The following is a 16,190-nucleotide window of genomic DNA, read 5'->3' as shown; positions in this document are numbered from 1 at the left end:
CGGTTACGGGTTAAGTGGATACTTGGTGCAGATAGTGGGTGCCATGTGGAAGCTGTGTGCAGGTGTGAGTACTGGGTGCAATTTTAGGCCTGGGTGCAGATACTTGGTGTCATGTGAGTGTAAGTACTGGGTGCCAGCTATGAGGGGAAGGGGTGGCTGATGGGAAAAGTAGAGGTCAGTGTGGGTGCTGCAGAGGATCCTCAAGGGTGTGGTGCTCAAATTTGAAATTGATAAAGCGTGCTAAATTGTGTATGTAATACCCCCTCTCCATAAAGCATAAGGCAGTCTTATTGCCACCCCCCCACCCCCCCACACACACACACACCTACCTTTATAGCAGTATCAGGCAGACTGTGTGTCTCCTTCTAACTCTTTTGGTGCTACCACCCACAAATCAGCAGTGATAGGTGCCCACTGTTAGTGGGTTATAGTGGGCACAGTGGAGCCCACTGTAGAGGCACAAACTCACCTTTCATTACTGGGACCTCTGTCCCTCTTGATCAGCACCCAAGCCTCTTTTCAGGCAAAGAAGTGGTTACCAATATGCAGTGGTTGCTAAGCATTAGTAGATGCAAAACTGTAGTAAGTGCCAAGGTGCAGTGGGTGCCCAGATGCAGTGGATGGTAAGACGCAAAGGTTCACTTTGTGGTAAGTTGCAGTGGGTGCCGAGATGCCAACGTAAAGTCTGTGTCAAGCTGCTTTGGGTACCAAGGTCCAGTTAGTATTGGGTGTTTATTTGCAGTGGGTGCTATGCAGTATTGGGTGCTGAATGAGTAGCAGATGGTGATAATGGGTGCCATGTAAGTGCTAATTGGTACAGGGAGCCATGTGAGTGTTGGACATGAGTGAGTAGGGAGTGCCATGTGTGGTCTGGATGTGTGCCATGTGAGAGTACTGTGTCTCATATGGGTTTGGACCAAGGATGAGTACTGCTATTTGGGTGCTGGCCATGAACGGGTACTAGGTGCATATAATGACTTTGGAACTTGGTGACGTGTGAGTACTGTGCTATGTGGGTGTTGATCATAGGGGTATGTGGGTCTTAGGTGAAAATACTGAGTGCCAAGTGGGTATTGGGAGTGAGTACATGGTGACATATGGGTGATGGGTGCTGGCTAGTGGGATATTTGTTGTCATGTGGGTGCTAAAGGCAGATGCTGGGTGCCATGTGGGTTCTGGGTGCTAGCACAGGGTGTCATGTGCATTCTGGCTGTATGGGTGTGTATCAACCATCATGTAGGTGTTGATTGCAGGTACTCAGTCCCTTTTGAGTTCTGGGTGCAAGTACTGGATGTCATATGTGAGTGCTTGGTGTGGGTGCTGGGCACCAAGTGGAGGCTTAGTGCAACTGGAAATACTGCAGATGAAACATGTGGGTGTTGGGTGCAGGTACTGGGTATCACATAGGTGCAAATACTTGGTGCCATGCCTGCACTGGGTGCTAGCTCTGGGTGGGTGTTGTGTGTCACGTGGGTTCTGAGTGCAGGTACATTGGGTGCTAGTACTGGTTATGTAAGTGGGGAGGTCGAGGTCAGTGTGGTTGATGTGGGAAGGGTAGGTCACTGTGGGTGCTGGGGGGAGAAGGAAATGTGGGTGCTGTGGAAAGTAGAGGTCAGTATGGGTGCTGGTGGAAAGGGAGGTCACTGTGGGTCCTTTGGGGGAGATCACTGTGGGTCTCGGGAGGTAGAGGTCATTGTGGGTGCAGGGGGTGGGAGGTGACTATGGGTGCTGCTATGAATGACATAGTTGCTGCTAAAGGAGGTAGAGGTCAGTGTGGGTGCTGGGGAAAGGGTAGGGTGCTGGGAGAAGTCAGTGTGGTTACTGGAGGAGGGAGTGGATGCTGGGTGTTGGGAGAAGACACTGTGGGCGCTGGCAATGGGAGAGGTCACTGTAGGTGCTGCTTTTGGGATGGGAGGTCCTTGTGGGTGCTGCAGGGGACAGGAGGGTAGCCACTGGGGGAGGGAAAAATCACTGTGGGTGCTGGGGGAGGGATAGGTCAGTGTGGGTGCTGGGGTAGGCAGGATCACTGCTAGAGCTGGGGAGGGAGAGGTCACTGTGGGTGCTAGGTGGAGGGAGAGGTCACTGTGGGTGCTGGGGGAGGGAGAGGTCACTATGGGTCCTAGGTGGAGGGAGAGATCACTGTGGGTGCTAGGTGGAGGGAGAGGTCACTGTGGGTGCTGGGGGAGGGAAAGGTCACTGTGGGTGCTGGGGGAGGGAGAAGTCACTGTGGGTGCTGGGGGAGGGAGAGGTCACTATGGGTCCTGGTGGAGGGAGAGGTCACTGTGGGTGCTAGGTGGAGGGAGAGGTCACTGTGGATGCTGGGTAAGAGAGAGGTCACTGTGGATGCTGGGTAAGAGAGAGGTCACTGTGGGTGCTAGGTTGAGGGAGAGGTCACTGTGGGTGCTAGGTGGAGGGAGAGGTCACTGTGGGTGCTGGGGGAGGGAGAGGTCACTGTGGGTACTGGGTAGGGAGAGGTCAGTATGGGTCCTAGGTGGAGGGAGAGGTCACTGTGAGTGCTAGGGGAGCCGGGGAGGGAGTGGTCACTGTGGGTACTAGGTGGAGAGAGAGGTCACTATGGGTGCTGGGGGAGGTAGATGTCAGTATGGGTCTTTGGTGGAGGGAGAGGTCAGTATGCCACACTAGGATTCCTGTCTGGGCCTCTTCACTTGAAAGTGTCCCAGGGGGCGGAGCTTCCCGCGGGTGGGCTTATCGCGATCGGGGGCGGGGCTTATTTTGCGCGGCGAGAGGGGCCTTTTTTGAAAATTTTAAAAAGGGGGGTGCCTGGGCACCCAGAGCACCCCCCTGTGCACGTGCCTGAAGGTAATAGTATGTTACAGTACAGAAGGGGCTATGGTCAAGATAGGAACAGTATGTAGGCCAGACCTATTACGTGTTAAGGAGATGCAAAGTGGTTAAGGCTAGGTTTAGGCAGAGGATATAATGTATCACAAAAAACCTATACTAGAGATACAATATTTCAGCCTCATTTATCATTCACTGGCATCTGTTCTGTGAAATAACATCATATTAAGCCCCATCAGACTCCAGTCTCTGCACATTTGGGTAGTGGAAGTGCCAGCACTACCCCTTTTGATAGTCCCCAGTCTCTTCAGCAATGCAGGAGGGGCTTACAAGGTCTTAACAGGATGTCATCTTAATACCAGGACACTATAAATAAGGCAGCGATAAACACAGCCTGGCAGTTGAGGGACAGGGTAGGAGAGAGTTACTGGGCACCCCTATTATATGATATCTAAATGTCAGGTGCCAAATTCATATCCACTTCAACCAGGAAGATCACACTAATCTTTAAGGTGATTTGAATATGTCCATTCCAAACATCACTTTTACAGGTCAAAGTGTACTGTTAATACACATTTACAGAGATCTTAAACACACCAGCCTGTATTTTGGTATGTAAAAAATCTAAAGCAACCTATAGCCCAAGCAGATTGTACAGGGTTCTGTGAAATCTGCACTTGGGAGCCCAAATGCCAAGCACAAAGCCATGCTGCCCTGCACAGTGTGTTAGCAGTTAAAGGCTCTTGCTATTAAGCATACACAATTAAACAAATTGTGTATGAAAATAATAAAGTCGCAGCCTCAACTGCACTGGATGATTGGGGGGGGGGGGGGGGGGGGGGGTCAAATGATCAAGCGTGCATTCACCTGCATGCAAATACTGTGGATATTCTTATATTCTTATCATGCCTGCTCCAACTATTAATTCAGAGAGGCACCCTTGGGGAGTGGCTCCTCTCTCACCCTGTGCTCCGTGAGGAATTCTGGGGTGAGCGTCCAAGGTGCGTTCCTCACCACCTCGTCCACATAGCGACAGTGCTGTACGGCATCATACCGTTCTGCCTCATTCATCACAGTGAAGCCCTTCAGGTTATGCGTAAGCTCATCACTGCAGACTAGAGAGAGAGAAATGACCCCTATTAGAATATTTCATTTCACCCCACATGTATAGCATAGGCAATGTTAACATGTAGACAGTAAAGATGCATAAACATATGCTAGAACAGCGTCACCCTTCATTGCTCTATCGTTAAGGCAACACTCCAATACATGAGCACTGTACAGACATGCTTTCCAGCAATAGCCGAGGAGAGTGTACTGTTGAAAAGAGAGAAGAGGAGGGAAAATGGGGCTGAGCCCACCACCTCTGTTGTACAGGGAGGGTAAGTGTACACAGAATGTGCTCGTTTGTTGCGCCATTTCAAGATCTGGCATGATAGATTGCTAGACAAGGTCATGAGACTCCTGTACACAGACTAGATTCTCAGCAGAGACCTCACAGTGCGAGCAACTCTCCTAGAGCACCTTAACGCTATTATCAGATGCCATCAACTTACTCACTGCCTTCACGAAAGGGTCCTGGTGGCCCACTAAATATATATTGTGATGGCATCACTATTAATTGGTAGTCAGCTCTCATTGGTATTACCCATGTGCATGACTCTGCAGTTAAAAAGAAGCTGCACACATAATGATCATTTGTAAGGTGAACCATGCAGAAAAGGAAAGGACATAAGGGCAAAACAGAAGTCTGCTTACAAACACTTAAGGTCAGCTATTTTGCAAGCTGAGAAAGGGCATCCTTGCCTGGAACAGCAGTCTGTCATTGCCGCTCTGTTTCAAATAAAAGAGCTATAATTCATTACTAGCGGTGCCGACCCATCTTTGTACTACATATAAACACTTAAGGTGCATAGACACACACAATTACTATCGCCCTTGAAGATTGCGGCTCAAAGCCTCTAGAGGCTAGCCACAATTCTGTTGCTATGGGGGGGCAAAGCAGTACAGCACTTCGGATCTCCCACAGCAACACATCTGGGTCACTGTATACACCCTAAATTCTCAGCAGACACATTCTTTGCTGAGAAACAGCTAGTATATGTACGCCTTGTACATATACTAGCTGTTTCTCAGCAAAGGCTGTCTCTGCTTGTCTTTGGATAAAGACGAGGACTTCTGGAACAACATGCTCTGGACAGACAAGAAAAAAAATAAAAGTCATTCTGCCATAGTAGACATGTTGTTTGAAAACTAAAGACAGGATTTCATCATACTAAAGGGTGCCTGAGGATACTGTAACAATAGAACATTGCTCTAGCTCAACCAAAAGTGGATCTTGCAGCATCATATGGCCATAAACATAAACCAGATACAAACTCCATTGAGTTGATGAGGGGTTATCTGACATGGACTGCATGCAGGACACCCATATAACATTACACAGCAACAATTATTTGAGGAGGAGTAGTGGTAAAACATTTGTTCAGGATGATATCAGAGAATGGAAGACAGTTATAAGAAATGTTTACTTGATGTTGTTACTGCCTAGGATGATAGCAGGTATTAGAGCCAAAGGTGTGCAATTTACACAGATATGTAATTTCTTCTAAGCGAGTCTGAAGTGTTAAACAAACAGATACTCACCTAGGGAGAGGGAAGGCTCTGGGGGTCCTATAGAGCCTTCCTGTAACTCTCCTGGTACTCGCGTTCCAACGCAGTGTCCTCCATCCAAATATACTGCCATACGTGTCTTCGGGAGCCTGAGTGCTCCTGAGGACTAGTGGCTCTGTTCTGCGCTTGTGCGAGAGAGCATGCTCACACATGTGCAGAATTGTGCGGCCCGTCTTCGGGAGCACTTGGGCTCCTGAAGTGGCAGAGATCAGTCAACAACCCATAGGCCAGAGACTGCGAACGGTGGGAGCCAGTGGTGGAATGCAGGGACTGTAGAAGGAAACAGGAAGGCTCTGTAGGACCCAGAGCCTTCCAACTTTTAAAGTGGCTTCAGTCATTTATGAAAATCTGCCTATTCTGCCAAAGTGCGTGTGCACACGCATTTGTTCAATTCAGCTTATAGCAGGTGGATAAAAACATACCCTCTTTTTTTTCTTCAAATGCATCATATCTATCTAGATAATGTTTGAATGCAAATAAAATATTGATATGTCACAAGAGTTAAAAATAATACACTGTATATATAAGGACATAAGCACACAAGGCAAAGAAGAATATGTTAGCACTTCAGGTCTGCTTATATAATGTTTAAATGCAAATAAAATATTGATATGTCCACACATGTTTAAGAAAAAAGGCAAAGAAGAATATGTTAGCACTTAACGTTGGATAAAGCAAACTCAGAGCAAAAACGTTGGGAAATTGGCACGCTGAGGCAGACAACCTCAGCTCTGGCAAGAGAGACTGAATGCAGAATGCATAGTAGACATTTTCCATAATATCTCAGGTGTACAGAGATCTGACAAGGCAACCAGTGTGCAGTCAGTGTGTGAGCTTCCTTTCCAGAGTAAAAACATTCACACCTATGAGTGGAGCTTTTGTATGTAGCACATTAACCCAGCGCTGTCAGCCAACCAGTGTTCCCTGTGTGGTTGCAAACTCAAATTATGGCCAAATATGCAGAGCCTTCAGCAGTCACCTAAGCCCCTAAGCCTGCCTGTTATTTTTCCTTACCTCCCACAATGAGGTACGTGTTGGGAAAGAGGTTCTTTGCTTGCATTAGGGCTCGGGCATGCCCAGAGTGGAACAAGTCAAAAATGCCATCAGCGTAAACTCTCACCGGTCTGTCGACTGCAGGAATAAAGACAGAAAGTAAAAAGGATGAATCATCATTTGCATTACAGAATACCATATTTTATAATCAAAATACACTCTCTGAAGCAGCCATTCTCTAACATATACCATATACTTGTTCCAGACATTACAGCTAAACATATCCACTCATATCTCACTGTGTTGTAATTCCTAGGCAGCTCTAAGGGCTGTTTCACAACGAAAAAAGTGCTGAAAGTTTGCAATTACTAACCAACTTTTTGGCGATTGCATTTTAACATTTATCGTTCTGGGAATAAGAATGGTAGTGCGATAACTAACAAAATGTTACATGCAGCACTTTTGCGATTGTGATGCGATCGCAATGCTTCAGTGTGAATGCTCTCATAGGGAGACTGCACTAGCGAATTGCTGATCGCCGACCATCAGCAATTGTAGCGCATTAGTCTTCCATGTGTCCCCCTCAAACCCCCCCCCCCCCCCCATCAGTGCGAAACAGCCCTAAGGGGAAATTTATTAAAGGAGATCACCATGAAAAAAGTACCGTAATCCAGATTAGTTCTCGTTAGTCTGTTTGATTATGCTGTACATGATTGATGTCAGCAAATCTCTACTTCAATTAAAATAAAAGGAAAAAAAAAAATCTCTCTTTATTCTGGATTGTTCAGGAAGGAGCTGTTCTGTGTCCCCAGCTGTGACAATTTCCATCAATTTCTGTCCAGAGGGGAAACAACAAATAAAATATTTTTTGTTGAGTTGGGAAGAATTCTCTTCTGTTTTGAGAGAAAAGGTATTGAGGAGGTGAAGAGATCCTTCAGAAAACAACAACACGGGGACACCAGGAACCCAATATAGTGTAGTATGTTTCTTGAATATACTTTATAGGATGTGTATAAAAGGGTACTCACAAAGCAGGGATGCCCACATAAGCAACCACAAAGAGAGAGTCCCCACTGGGCCTTTAGGGGTATTTAACAACTGAGATAGCCATTCTCCAGTAAAAAAATGAATTCATGAACATACAGGATAAATCCATAAAATCTATCTATCTATCTATCTATCTATCTATCTATCTATCTATCTATCTATCTATCTATCTAGCTCCCAACACAGGTGATAAGTAATGGACAGGTAAGAGGCACCCACTATCAAACAAAACAATAATAAACAGTTTAAAAAGGAGGTATGTGCATAAAAAGTAGTACATATACATGCGAAGAATGGACCTGAAATAGACCCACACATTATGGCTTCAATTCATCAAGCATTACCGCATTCGGTAATGCTGAAAACAGCTAACTTAACGAAGCACTTTAGAAAATGTTAATTCATCAAAGCTGTTACCGAATGAGAAGCTGAAATGACACAGCAATGAGATAAATTACCGACATGTGCTCAACAAATGTTAATTCATCAAGGTTCCCACATTCGCTAACACATTCGGTGTTTATCTCAAGCTCTCCCCTGTCGTTACAGGCTTCGAAAGCCTTCTGTGTGAATGTTTTCATGATTAGCAGGAGCAGGCAGCCAATAGAAACAGCCCCTGTTCTCCTGCAAGTGCTGCTGATAGGTCACACAGGCTTCTCCACACAAGCTTCCAGACCCCCAAGCAGTGAGCAGAGAGAACGGGTCAAAATATATCCCCAGATTCCCTTCGGTGGTGTAACCCTTTCAGGCCCTGTTTGATAATGCAAAGATGCTGGTGGTGAAATCACCAAGCATGGCATTTGTAATGTCTCCAGGAAGTTCATCTACGTTGTGGCAAATAAATAAAATGTTAAGAAAGACTGATGGACAGATTCAGAGCAGCAGAGGCAGTATAAGTAACAGTAAATATAACACATTTACATGTAAAGGGATGTCTGGATGCCTTCTATTGTTATCAGCTTGTAACAACACAGGGACATTCCAAGCTGCTCTGCACCACTCTGCAGTTATCGAACAGCCTTTGATGAATTGAAGCCTAGTAGTTCGGTAACTTAACGAACCTCTACCGCACATGGGAAAATATTGATGAATTAGCACAGTGAAGTGTAAAATACCGAATGCGGTATTTTAAGGACTGGGGTTTTGTTATCGAACACCCTTTGATGAATTGAAGCCTATATATCCTGGATACCTCTGAACACAGTTTCTGGAAAAACCTCATATACAGTACTTCTCTATAAATACCATCAAACACTGACACCTACTGGCCCATATTGATAGTGCAGACCTGTTCTAGGACTATACCTATTTATATGTACATATACAGTAAACACTTCTTTTGGGAAATGTACAAATGCCTTAAAGAAAGCCCGAGGTGGGCTCATAAAATACAAAAAAAAATAGGTTACCTGATCCAGGGGCTGAGTGGATCAGGTAGCCGCAAAAACCGCCACTTCCCGCCGCATTCACTTTAGTGACCTCTGGGTCATGATGCTGGAATGAGAGAGTGTCTCTCATTCACAGCGTGCAGGGAGGCGCGGAGCGGCCCGGGGAGCAGCACGGAGCGCAGCCAAGTAGAGCTGCCCAATGGCAGTTCTGAAAACCCCGAAGGAACGCCCCTGGTGTGTGTTTTAAACAGGGAAACCCTCTCCCCTATATTTGCCTTAGAGACAGCAACACATATTGTTGCTAACCTCGGGGGGACAGCGCAGCGTGGGGGGTGGGGGGAGAGAGCAGTGGTGTGGGGACACAGAGGCATATCATGAGGCAGAGAACATGCTTCTGTGTCCCATCTGACCCCCCCCCCCCCCCCCCCCCCCCGGTAAAACCACCTTGGGTTCTCTTTAACTATTTCCTCACCACAGGTTATTTCCCACAGCAAGTTTTCACATATCATGCTTCTCCCATTCATTTGCCAAACACATAACTACTTCTCATACAGAAATGATATATATGTATGTATGTATGTATGTATAATTGTATGCATTTTAAAGGAGAATAAGAAGAGAACATTTGAGAAAAAAAAAAACCTCTCAGTTTTCAGCCATTATAGTTTTAAAATAAAAACCTGCATATTTTATTTGCCCATGTGTCCTGATTATTACATTTAAATTATGTCCCTAGTACAATGTATGGTGACAATATTTTATTTGGAAATAAAGGATTTTTTTATACTATATCAATAATTACCCTTATTTGCAAAAATAAACTATATAGTGGAGGGAGGACCACTATACACCAGGAAACTCTATAGGGGAGGGAGAAGGAGTTAGAACCCAGGGAACTGTATAGGGGAAGGCGGTGGGCCACTAGACACGGGGAACTATACAGTGGAGAGGCATTAGACACCATGGAACTTTCACAAGGCAGGGACGTGGTCACTAGACATTGAGGTTGGCCCAAAACTTAGTCCCAGTGTTAAATTTCAGCTCACTTTGTATCAGAGTTTGACACTTCTGCTCAAAAGCAAATTAAACAAAATGTAGATCTGCTTCACTGGGATAGTCAATGAAATGCATTTTTTCCAACTCGCATGCATTTTTTTTTCAGTGTGTTTTGATTGAGAACAGGTTACAAGTGACATATTCAGTGGGGAATAAGGAGCAAGTAAATCATGTTGGTTTTTTTTTCTCAGTAGCGTGGTAGAGAGGAGTGTGGTCACTGAGAATTGGAAATACGGGGAAATCTCCACAAAGAAGAGCTAGACAGAAATAAAATCCAGGACTTTTCGTGGCTGCATCATAAACAATTGAAATCTGTGCTAGAGTTTTCCTCTGTACCTTGCAGACATTAGTTTTCTGTAATGATAACACCACATAACAGTCTAATGTCTGTATAGATGTTCCGAGAGGTTACCAGTCAGGGAGTGGCTACCTTGTCTAGTCCGCCATCACATAGTGCCGCTTTGTGATAGAGTCGCTTTCATTTACGTTCAGCTCAACTACCGATCCAAGCTTAGATGATCTCTTTATTGCAGTTGAGCTGCTTTCCAGTAAAAGCATTATATTGCAGTTACTGTAAATAAGGCTTGGCATGAGTGCTTACTGCACATCAATATCCCAGTGGGTAAGAATCTCATCTCTCATAAATTGTTTCAGAGAGAAGAACCTACTCTCACCAGAAGAACTTATTATCCCCAGTAGGAAGACTTATTTATACATGTGCAACCTAATGATGAAAAAGCAATGCTGAATATAGAAGTCCCCGACAATCGGTACACTGCGCATTGGTGGTGTTTCACATAACAGTAATTTGTCGAGAATAAATCATCCTTTACAGTAGAGGGTTTGTTTTTCTGGCTGACTTATGACATTACAGTAAATTATATCACATTAAAAAGTACCTGAAGAGACCTGTGGCATGATGACAAAAATATAATCCCATTCCTACTTAGAACCTGCTTGCATTCATATTTTATTTGATGGGTCCCTGTTCCATAGTGTGGGTATCTATTACTTTTAATTGAGTTCTCCAATTTGTTGAATAAAATTATATTTAATTATATATATATATATATATATATATATATATATATATATATATATATATATATATATATCTATATATATCCTTCTTTAGATTGTAAGCTCGCAAAGGGCGGAGCTCTCTCATCCTTTTGTTTCTTGAATTTGTTATTCATTTTATAGCTTGCACATTTTATTCATCATGTGACATCTGTCATGGTAATCACCAGTACTGTATTTTGTATCAGTGTCCATATTAGATGTATATCATTGTCTGCATCATTATGTACCCCTGGTTTGTTTTCCTGCTTTGCACATTGTCTCGGAATATGCGGGTGCCTTGCAAATGAAAAATAATAGTTAAAAAAAAAAATATTATAATATATATATATATATATATATATATATATATATATATATATATATATATATATATATATATATATATATTATACATACACACACACACACACACACACACACACACACACACACACGAACACTAAACCTGTTGCGTTCATGTACAGGCAAACAGAGGCGCCAAAAAGGATAAAAGTCGATAAAAAGTTTTAAAAATTGGGGGGAGGCTGGGTGGATTTCCCTCCACCAAGTACACACAACAAACTGTTGATAGAGTTCAACCACTTTCTGGAGTATGTGAATAAATATTTGGTTGAACTCTATCAACAGTGAACGTGGTCAAAACTCTGTACATTGCAGGAAATTTTTATTCAACAAATTGGAGAACTCAATTAAAAGCAATAGATACTTCCATCGTGGGTCCTGTGCAACAGGGACCCAACAAATAAAATCATGCATAAAACGCACATAAAGTGCTCAGTGCAATAATAACCAGCTGTAGTAATGCCCACTCTCCAGTTTCCGATCGGTTTCGGCTTTGTCAGGTGTTTCTGAGCTCTTTATGTGCATTTTATGCGTGATTTTATTTAATTTGTCTCTGTAACACAGGACCCACTATGTGAATATCTATTACTTTTAATTGAGTTCTCAAATTTGTTGAATACAATTTTCCTGCATTTATGGAGTACTGACCACATTCTCTGCTTCATGTGGTGATGGTCACCTTGTTGTATTGTTGAGCACTTGGTGGCTGCAGGAGTTGTTGTTTGGATGTTTCCTATAGGTGGCAGCGCTGAGGTTGAATTGTGGGGAGCTTATGCACAAACAAAAAGAACAAAAATCGAGAGCCCACTATAGTGTTTATTAGTGGGCTCTCAATTTTTCGTCCTTTTGTTTGTGCATAAGCTCCCAACAACGCAGTATTTCATACGGCAATAAAATTGATGCAACGCGTTTCACTCCAGACATACATGTCTGGAGTGAAATGCGTTGCATCGATTTTATTGCAGTATGAAATAAATGGTTATTTTACATGGACTCCGACCTATAGAGTCTTCTGTGGGGAGGTAAGTCCACCGCTACCTCACCCCATTTTCTGGTTTTTGACCTAGTTTTATTCTTCACTGGCACCTCTGTTTCACTTACTATTTGAATTGTTGGGAGTTCTTGTGCACCTATCTGTGGAGTGGAAGCCACTGGCAGCAGCACCAATACTTTACCATACACAAGTTTAAATGCAAGCCTATACTAGCCTTCCATTGTATCACATCACTGCCAGTGTTCACTACGGTAAGAATGACATTTACAGGAATACTTACGTGGTGTCCCCTGTTTTGCCTCTTCAAATGTTACTCTGCTGTATGGCTGTTTGTAGTCAAGCTCAAGTTCATCTGAGAAAGGTGCAGGCTCACATACGCCCTACGGAGAAGAAAGGTGTTTTTTTTTTATTTTTTGCATAACATCTTCACTATACCTGCGAAATGGTCTTTTCATGCAATTTTTTTTTAAAAAAACATCACAGCCAGAGGATCAGCATTAGGGCCAGAAAACTACCAACTTTTAGTGGAGTGATTTTCAGAATTACTTGATTGGTCCATTTCCAAGCTGCATAAATATGTACATAAATTTGCATAAACTCAAATATTTGCATTTCATTGGTCATCCCTACTAATTACACAGTTTAAGTTTTTTCTCTACAGAGTTCCTGCTTAAAGTGAACCTTAAAGCGGATCCGAGATGAAACACTAACTATAACAAGTAACTTGTCTATATATCTTATCTAAAGTTTAGATAGTTTACACAGCATATCTAGCTGCAAACTGTTTTAATAGAATATGATTATTTATTCCTGTGATACAATGGGGGCAGCCATGTTCTTTTTGTCATACTGTCACAGGCTAAGCGCTGGAGATGGTATCAGCTTTCTTGTGTGTAAGTTCAGTCCCCTCTCCTCCTCCCTCCCACCCTCTGCCTTTGAAATCAATGGCTAGTAACACCTCCCCCTCCTCCTGCCCAGACTGAGCTCCTGTAAGCCCTTGCTATTGTCTGAAAGCGCCTTGGCACTCTGAGGGCTGTGGGCGAGGCTTGTTTAGTTTATAGGGAATTAAAGTATTAAAACAAAACCAAAAAAAGTATTTGGCTTGAGGAATGCCCTATAAACTACAGGAAAGGGACACAATTATGCAATGAGTAAAAGTTCATCTCGGATCCACTTTAAGTCAGGGAAAAAAAAAAATGAGTTTAACTCACCTAGGGCTTCCCTTAGCCCCCTGCAGCTGATCAGTGCCCCCGCCACAATAGCACCCCCTGTACTGCTATTGCCGCAATAGCTGCATAGGGGGTGCTATTGTGGCTGGGAACGCGAAGAATCACTCGCGTTCCCAGCCTGACGGCCGGTGACGGCGAAACCGGAAGTAGCCGCCGGTGGGTCCAGGAGCATCGGAGCAGGGCTGCAAGGGCACCGATCAGCTGCAGGGGGCTGTAGGAAGCCCCAGGTGAGTTAAACTCATTTTTTTTCCCTGACTTAAAGAGACTCTGTAACACATTTTTCAGCCTTAGTTCTTCTATCCTATAAGTTCCTATGCCTGTTCTAATCTGCTCTGGCTTACTGCAGTCTTTCCTAACTGCACTGTCTCTGTAATAAATCAATGTATCTTTCCTCTGTCCTGTTTGTCGGGCTAAGGCTTGATTGTGTGGAATGTGCAGGGCTGCTTGTGATTGGTAGAAGTGATACACACCCTCTGCAGGCCCCCTGCACACTCTGAGATGACTCACACACTATGCTTAGCTGAGCCTATTAGAAGCTGGTTAGTTTGTTTGTAAACACTGCCTAAAACTGTTAATTACAAGCCAGGATTGCAGCAGAGAGTGGCAGAAACTGCACAGAGGGGCACAGGAGAAAATAATGAATAGAATGGTATGCTTTTTATTGTAAGAATATTAGAGTACAGATTCTCTTTAAGGTTCACTTTAAAGCCTCATCTACACGGTACAATTTTCCATCAGATCGACCAGTGATCTAATAAGAAATTGCATCATGCGTAGACGTCCAAATTGTTTCAGATCAATTTTGCGAAATATTTTGCTTTGATAAGTATCCAAAATCTATTGCAATCCGATTGGACCGGTTGGAAATGATCTAATAGGTCCGTCTAATATATCCGATGTGACGAAAAATTGTACCGTGTAGATGAGACTTAAGGGAGATTCCATAACAGAAGTATGCACACTATCAGCTTTTGTGTGTGAACATGAGTAATCTCCTGTAAGCAGAGAACTCATGCGGAGAAATAAAAATGAGGATTATTTATTTACTCTTAAACAATACATCTAGGCAGCCATTTATTAAAATCAAGGTTACAGGCTAAGGCTTTAAAAAAAAGTATTTCTGTTTCTATGGAGAAAAAGCGCCCCGATACAAGATAATACAGGATTGAGTACTGAGAAACACAAAAGTAAAATACTTGATAAATAAACAATGGCTTCTTTCTTTACGACCAAGTGAGCCTTAAAAAAAAAAAGAAACTAGAGAGTCGAAAAACAACCATTGGGCAGCTGCAAACCTCATATGAGTTTAACAAATTATTTAAAATTCCCAATTATGCGTATAAAGATGCAGCAATTTTGGATTGTAAAAAACGAAAACACCTGCTGCTCCATTTTACAGATCTTCCCCTCCCAAGCAACCTCACTGCCTAAAGCTTACTCCATCCTCAACCAGTCCGCCTGATTCTCTGCTTACTTTAGGGCTCGTACATATTGACAGCTGATGTAGTCGGTCAGGGGATCAGCAAATGATCACCTTAGGCGACATTGCTGAGAGGGGGTACACACGGGCGTGGCAGCTGTGTAGCTGACAATGCACTGTGTTGCTATGGGGGGTGGGACCAGCTACAGAAGAACGACAGATGGCACATGCGTGACCTCACACAACAGGCAAGGGAGCAGAGCGAACAATAGGTTCTTCGGGGGAATCTGGGTCGCTGGGGTTGAGTAGATCGAACCAGTGGATAGCTCGTGAGTTGGGCGCGAGTTGCTGTGTACAGACAGCACACAGCAATATTATCGTTATTACTGGCAGCATGTACTGCGAGTTACACTATTAATGCAGCCTGCGGTTCTCAAGTAGCACGAACTTTGTTACGGTAACGACGTAGCAATGTTTGAATCCCCCTCATCTCTAATCTCAACTACTGTTCTCTGCCAGTCTCTTCTATCTCCCTCACTGCTCCCCTCTGCAAATCTGCACACTATCAATTCAACCCAGGATCAATTTCTGGCTACTGTTTTTTGCCTTTAAAAGGACAACTGTACTGAGAGCTATATGGAGGCTGCCATACTTATTTCCATTTAAGCAATACTAGTTGCCTGGCTATCCTGCTGATCCTTTGCCTCTAATACCTTTAGCCATAGACCCTGAACAAGCATGCAGAAGATCAGATGTTTCTGACGTTATTGTCAGGTCTGACAAGATTAGCTGCATGCTAGTTTCTGGTGCGATTCAGACACTACTGCTGGTAAATACACACGCAGGGCTGCCAGGTAACTGGTATTGCTTAAAAGGAAAAAAATATATCAGTCTCCATATACCTCTAGCTACAGTTGTCCTTTAAGTTACTCCTTTGTTTCTGCCCCATATATACATTTCATTGCTTATACCTAAATACAACCATAACTGACCCACTTTGCTTCTCCAGTGACCTACTAATGACATCATCAATCATACCTTCTTCCATACTTGACTCCAAGGCAACAAAAATAAAATATCACCTTGTGCTGCCACCTGGTGGACGCAATTTGCATTTGTACTCAGCCACAGGATCTGGTATTTTTCATGTTATAATGGACTTC

General features: G+C 43.6%; 1 protein-coding gene across 3 annotated transcripts in view; it reads right to left on the bottom strand.

Annotated features, from left to right (window-relative positions):
* PCYT1A (phosphate cytidylyltransferase 1A, choline) overlaps nt 1-16,190 on the bottom strand; it is a 68,122-nt gene that overhangs the window by 9,592 nt on the left and 42,340 nt on the right. For all 3 annotated transcript variants that reach the window (XM_068281232.1, XM_068281233.1, XM_068281230.1), the window contains exons 4-6: nt 12,659-12,758; nt 6,490-6,606; nt 3,766-3,917 (exon numbers count right to left, since the gene is read on the bottom strand). In XM_068281232.1, coding sequence (XP_068137333.1) covers nt 3,766-3,917; nt 6,490-6,606; nt 12,659-12,758 — 369 coding nt within the window. The remainder of the gene's footprint in view (nt 1-3,765; nt 3,918-6,489; nt 6,607-12,658; nt 12,759-16,190) is intronic.

This window comes from Hyperolius riggenbachi, chromosome 4 (genome assembly GCF_040937935.1).
Source record: "Hyperolius riggenbachi isolate aHypRig1 chromosome 4, aHypRig1.pri, whole genome shotgun sequence".
NCBI classification, from domain to species: Eukaryota; Metazoa; Chordata; class Amphibia; order Anura; family Hyperoliidae; genus Hyperolius; species Hyperolius riggenbachi.
This window is presented reverse-complemented; position numbering and strand designations above follow the sequence as displayed.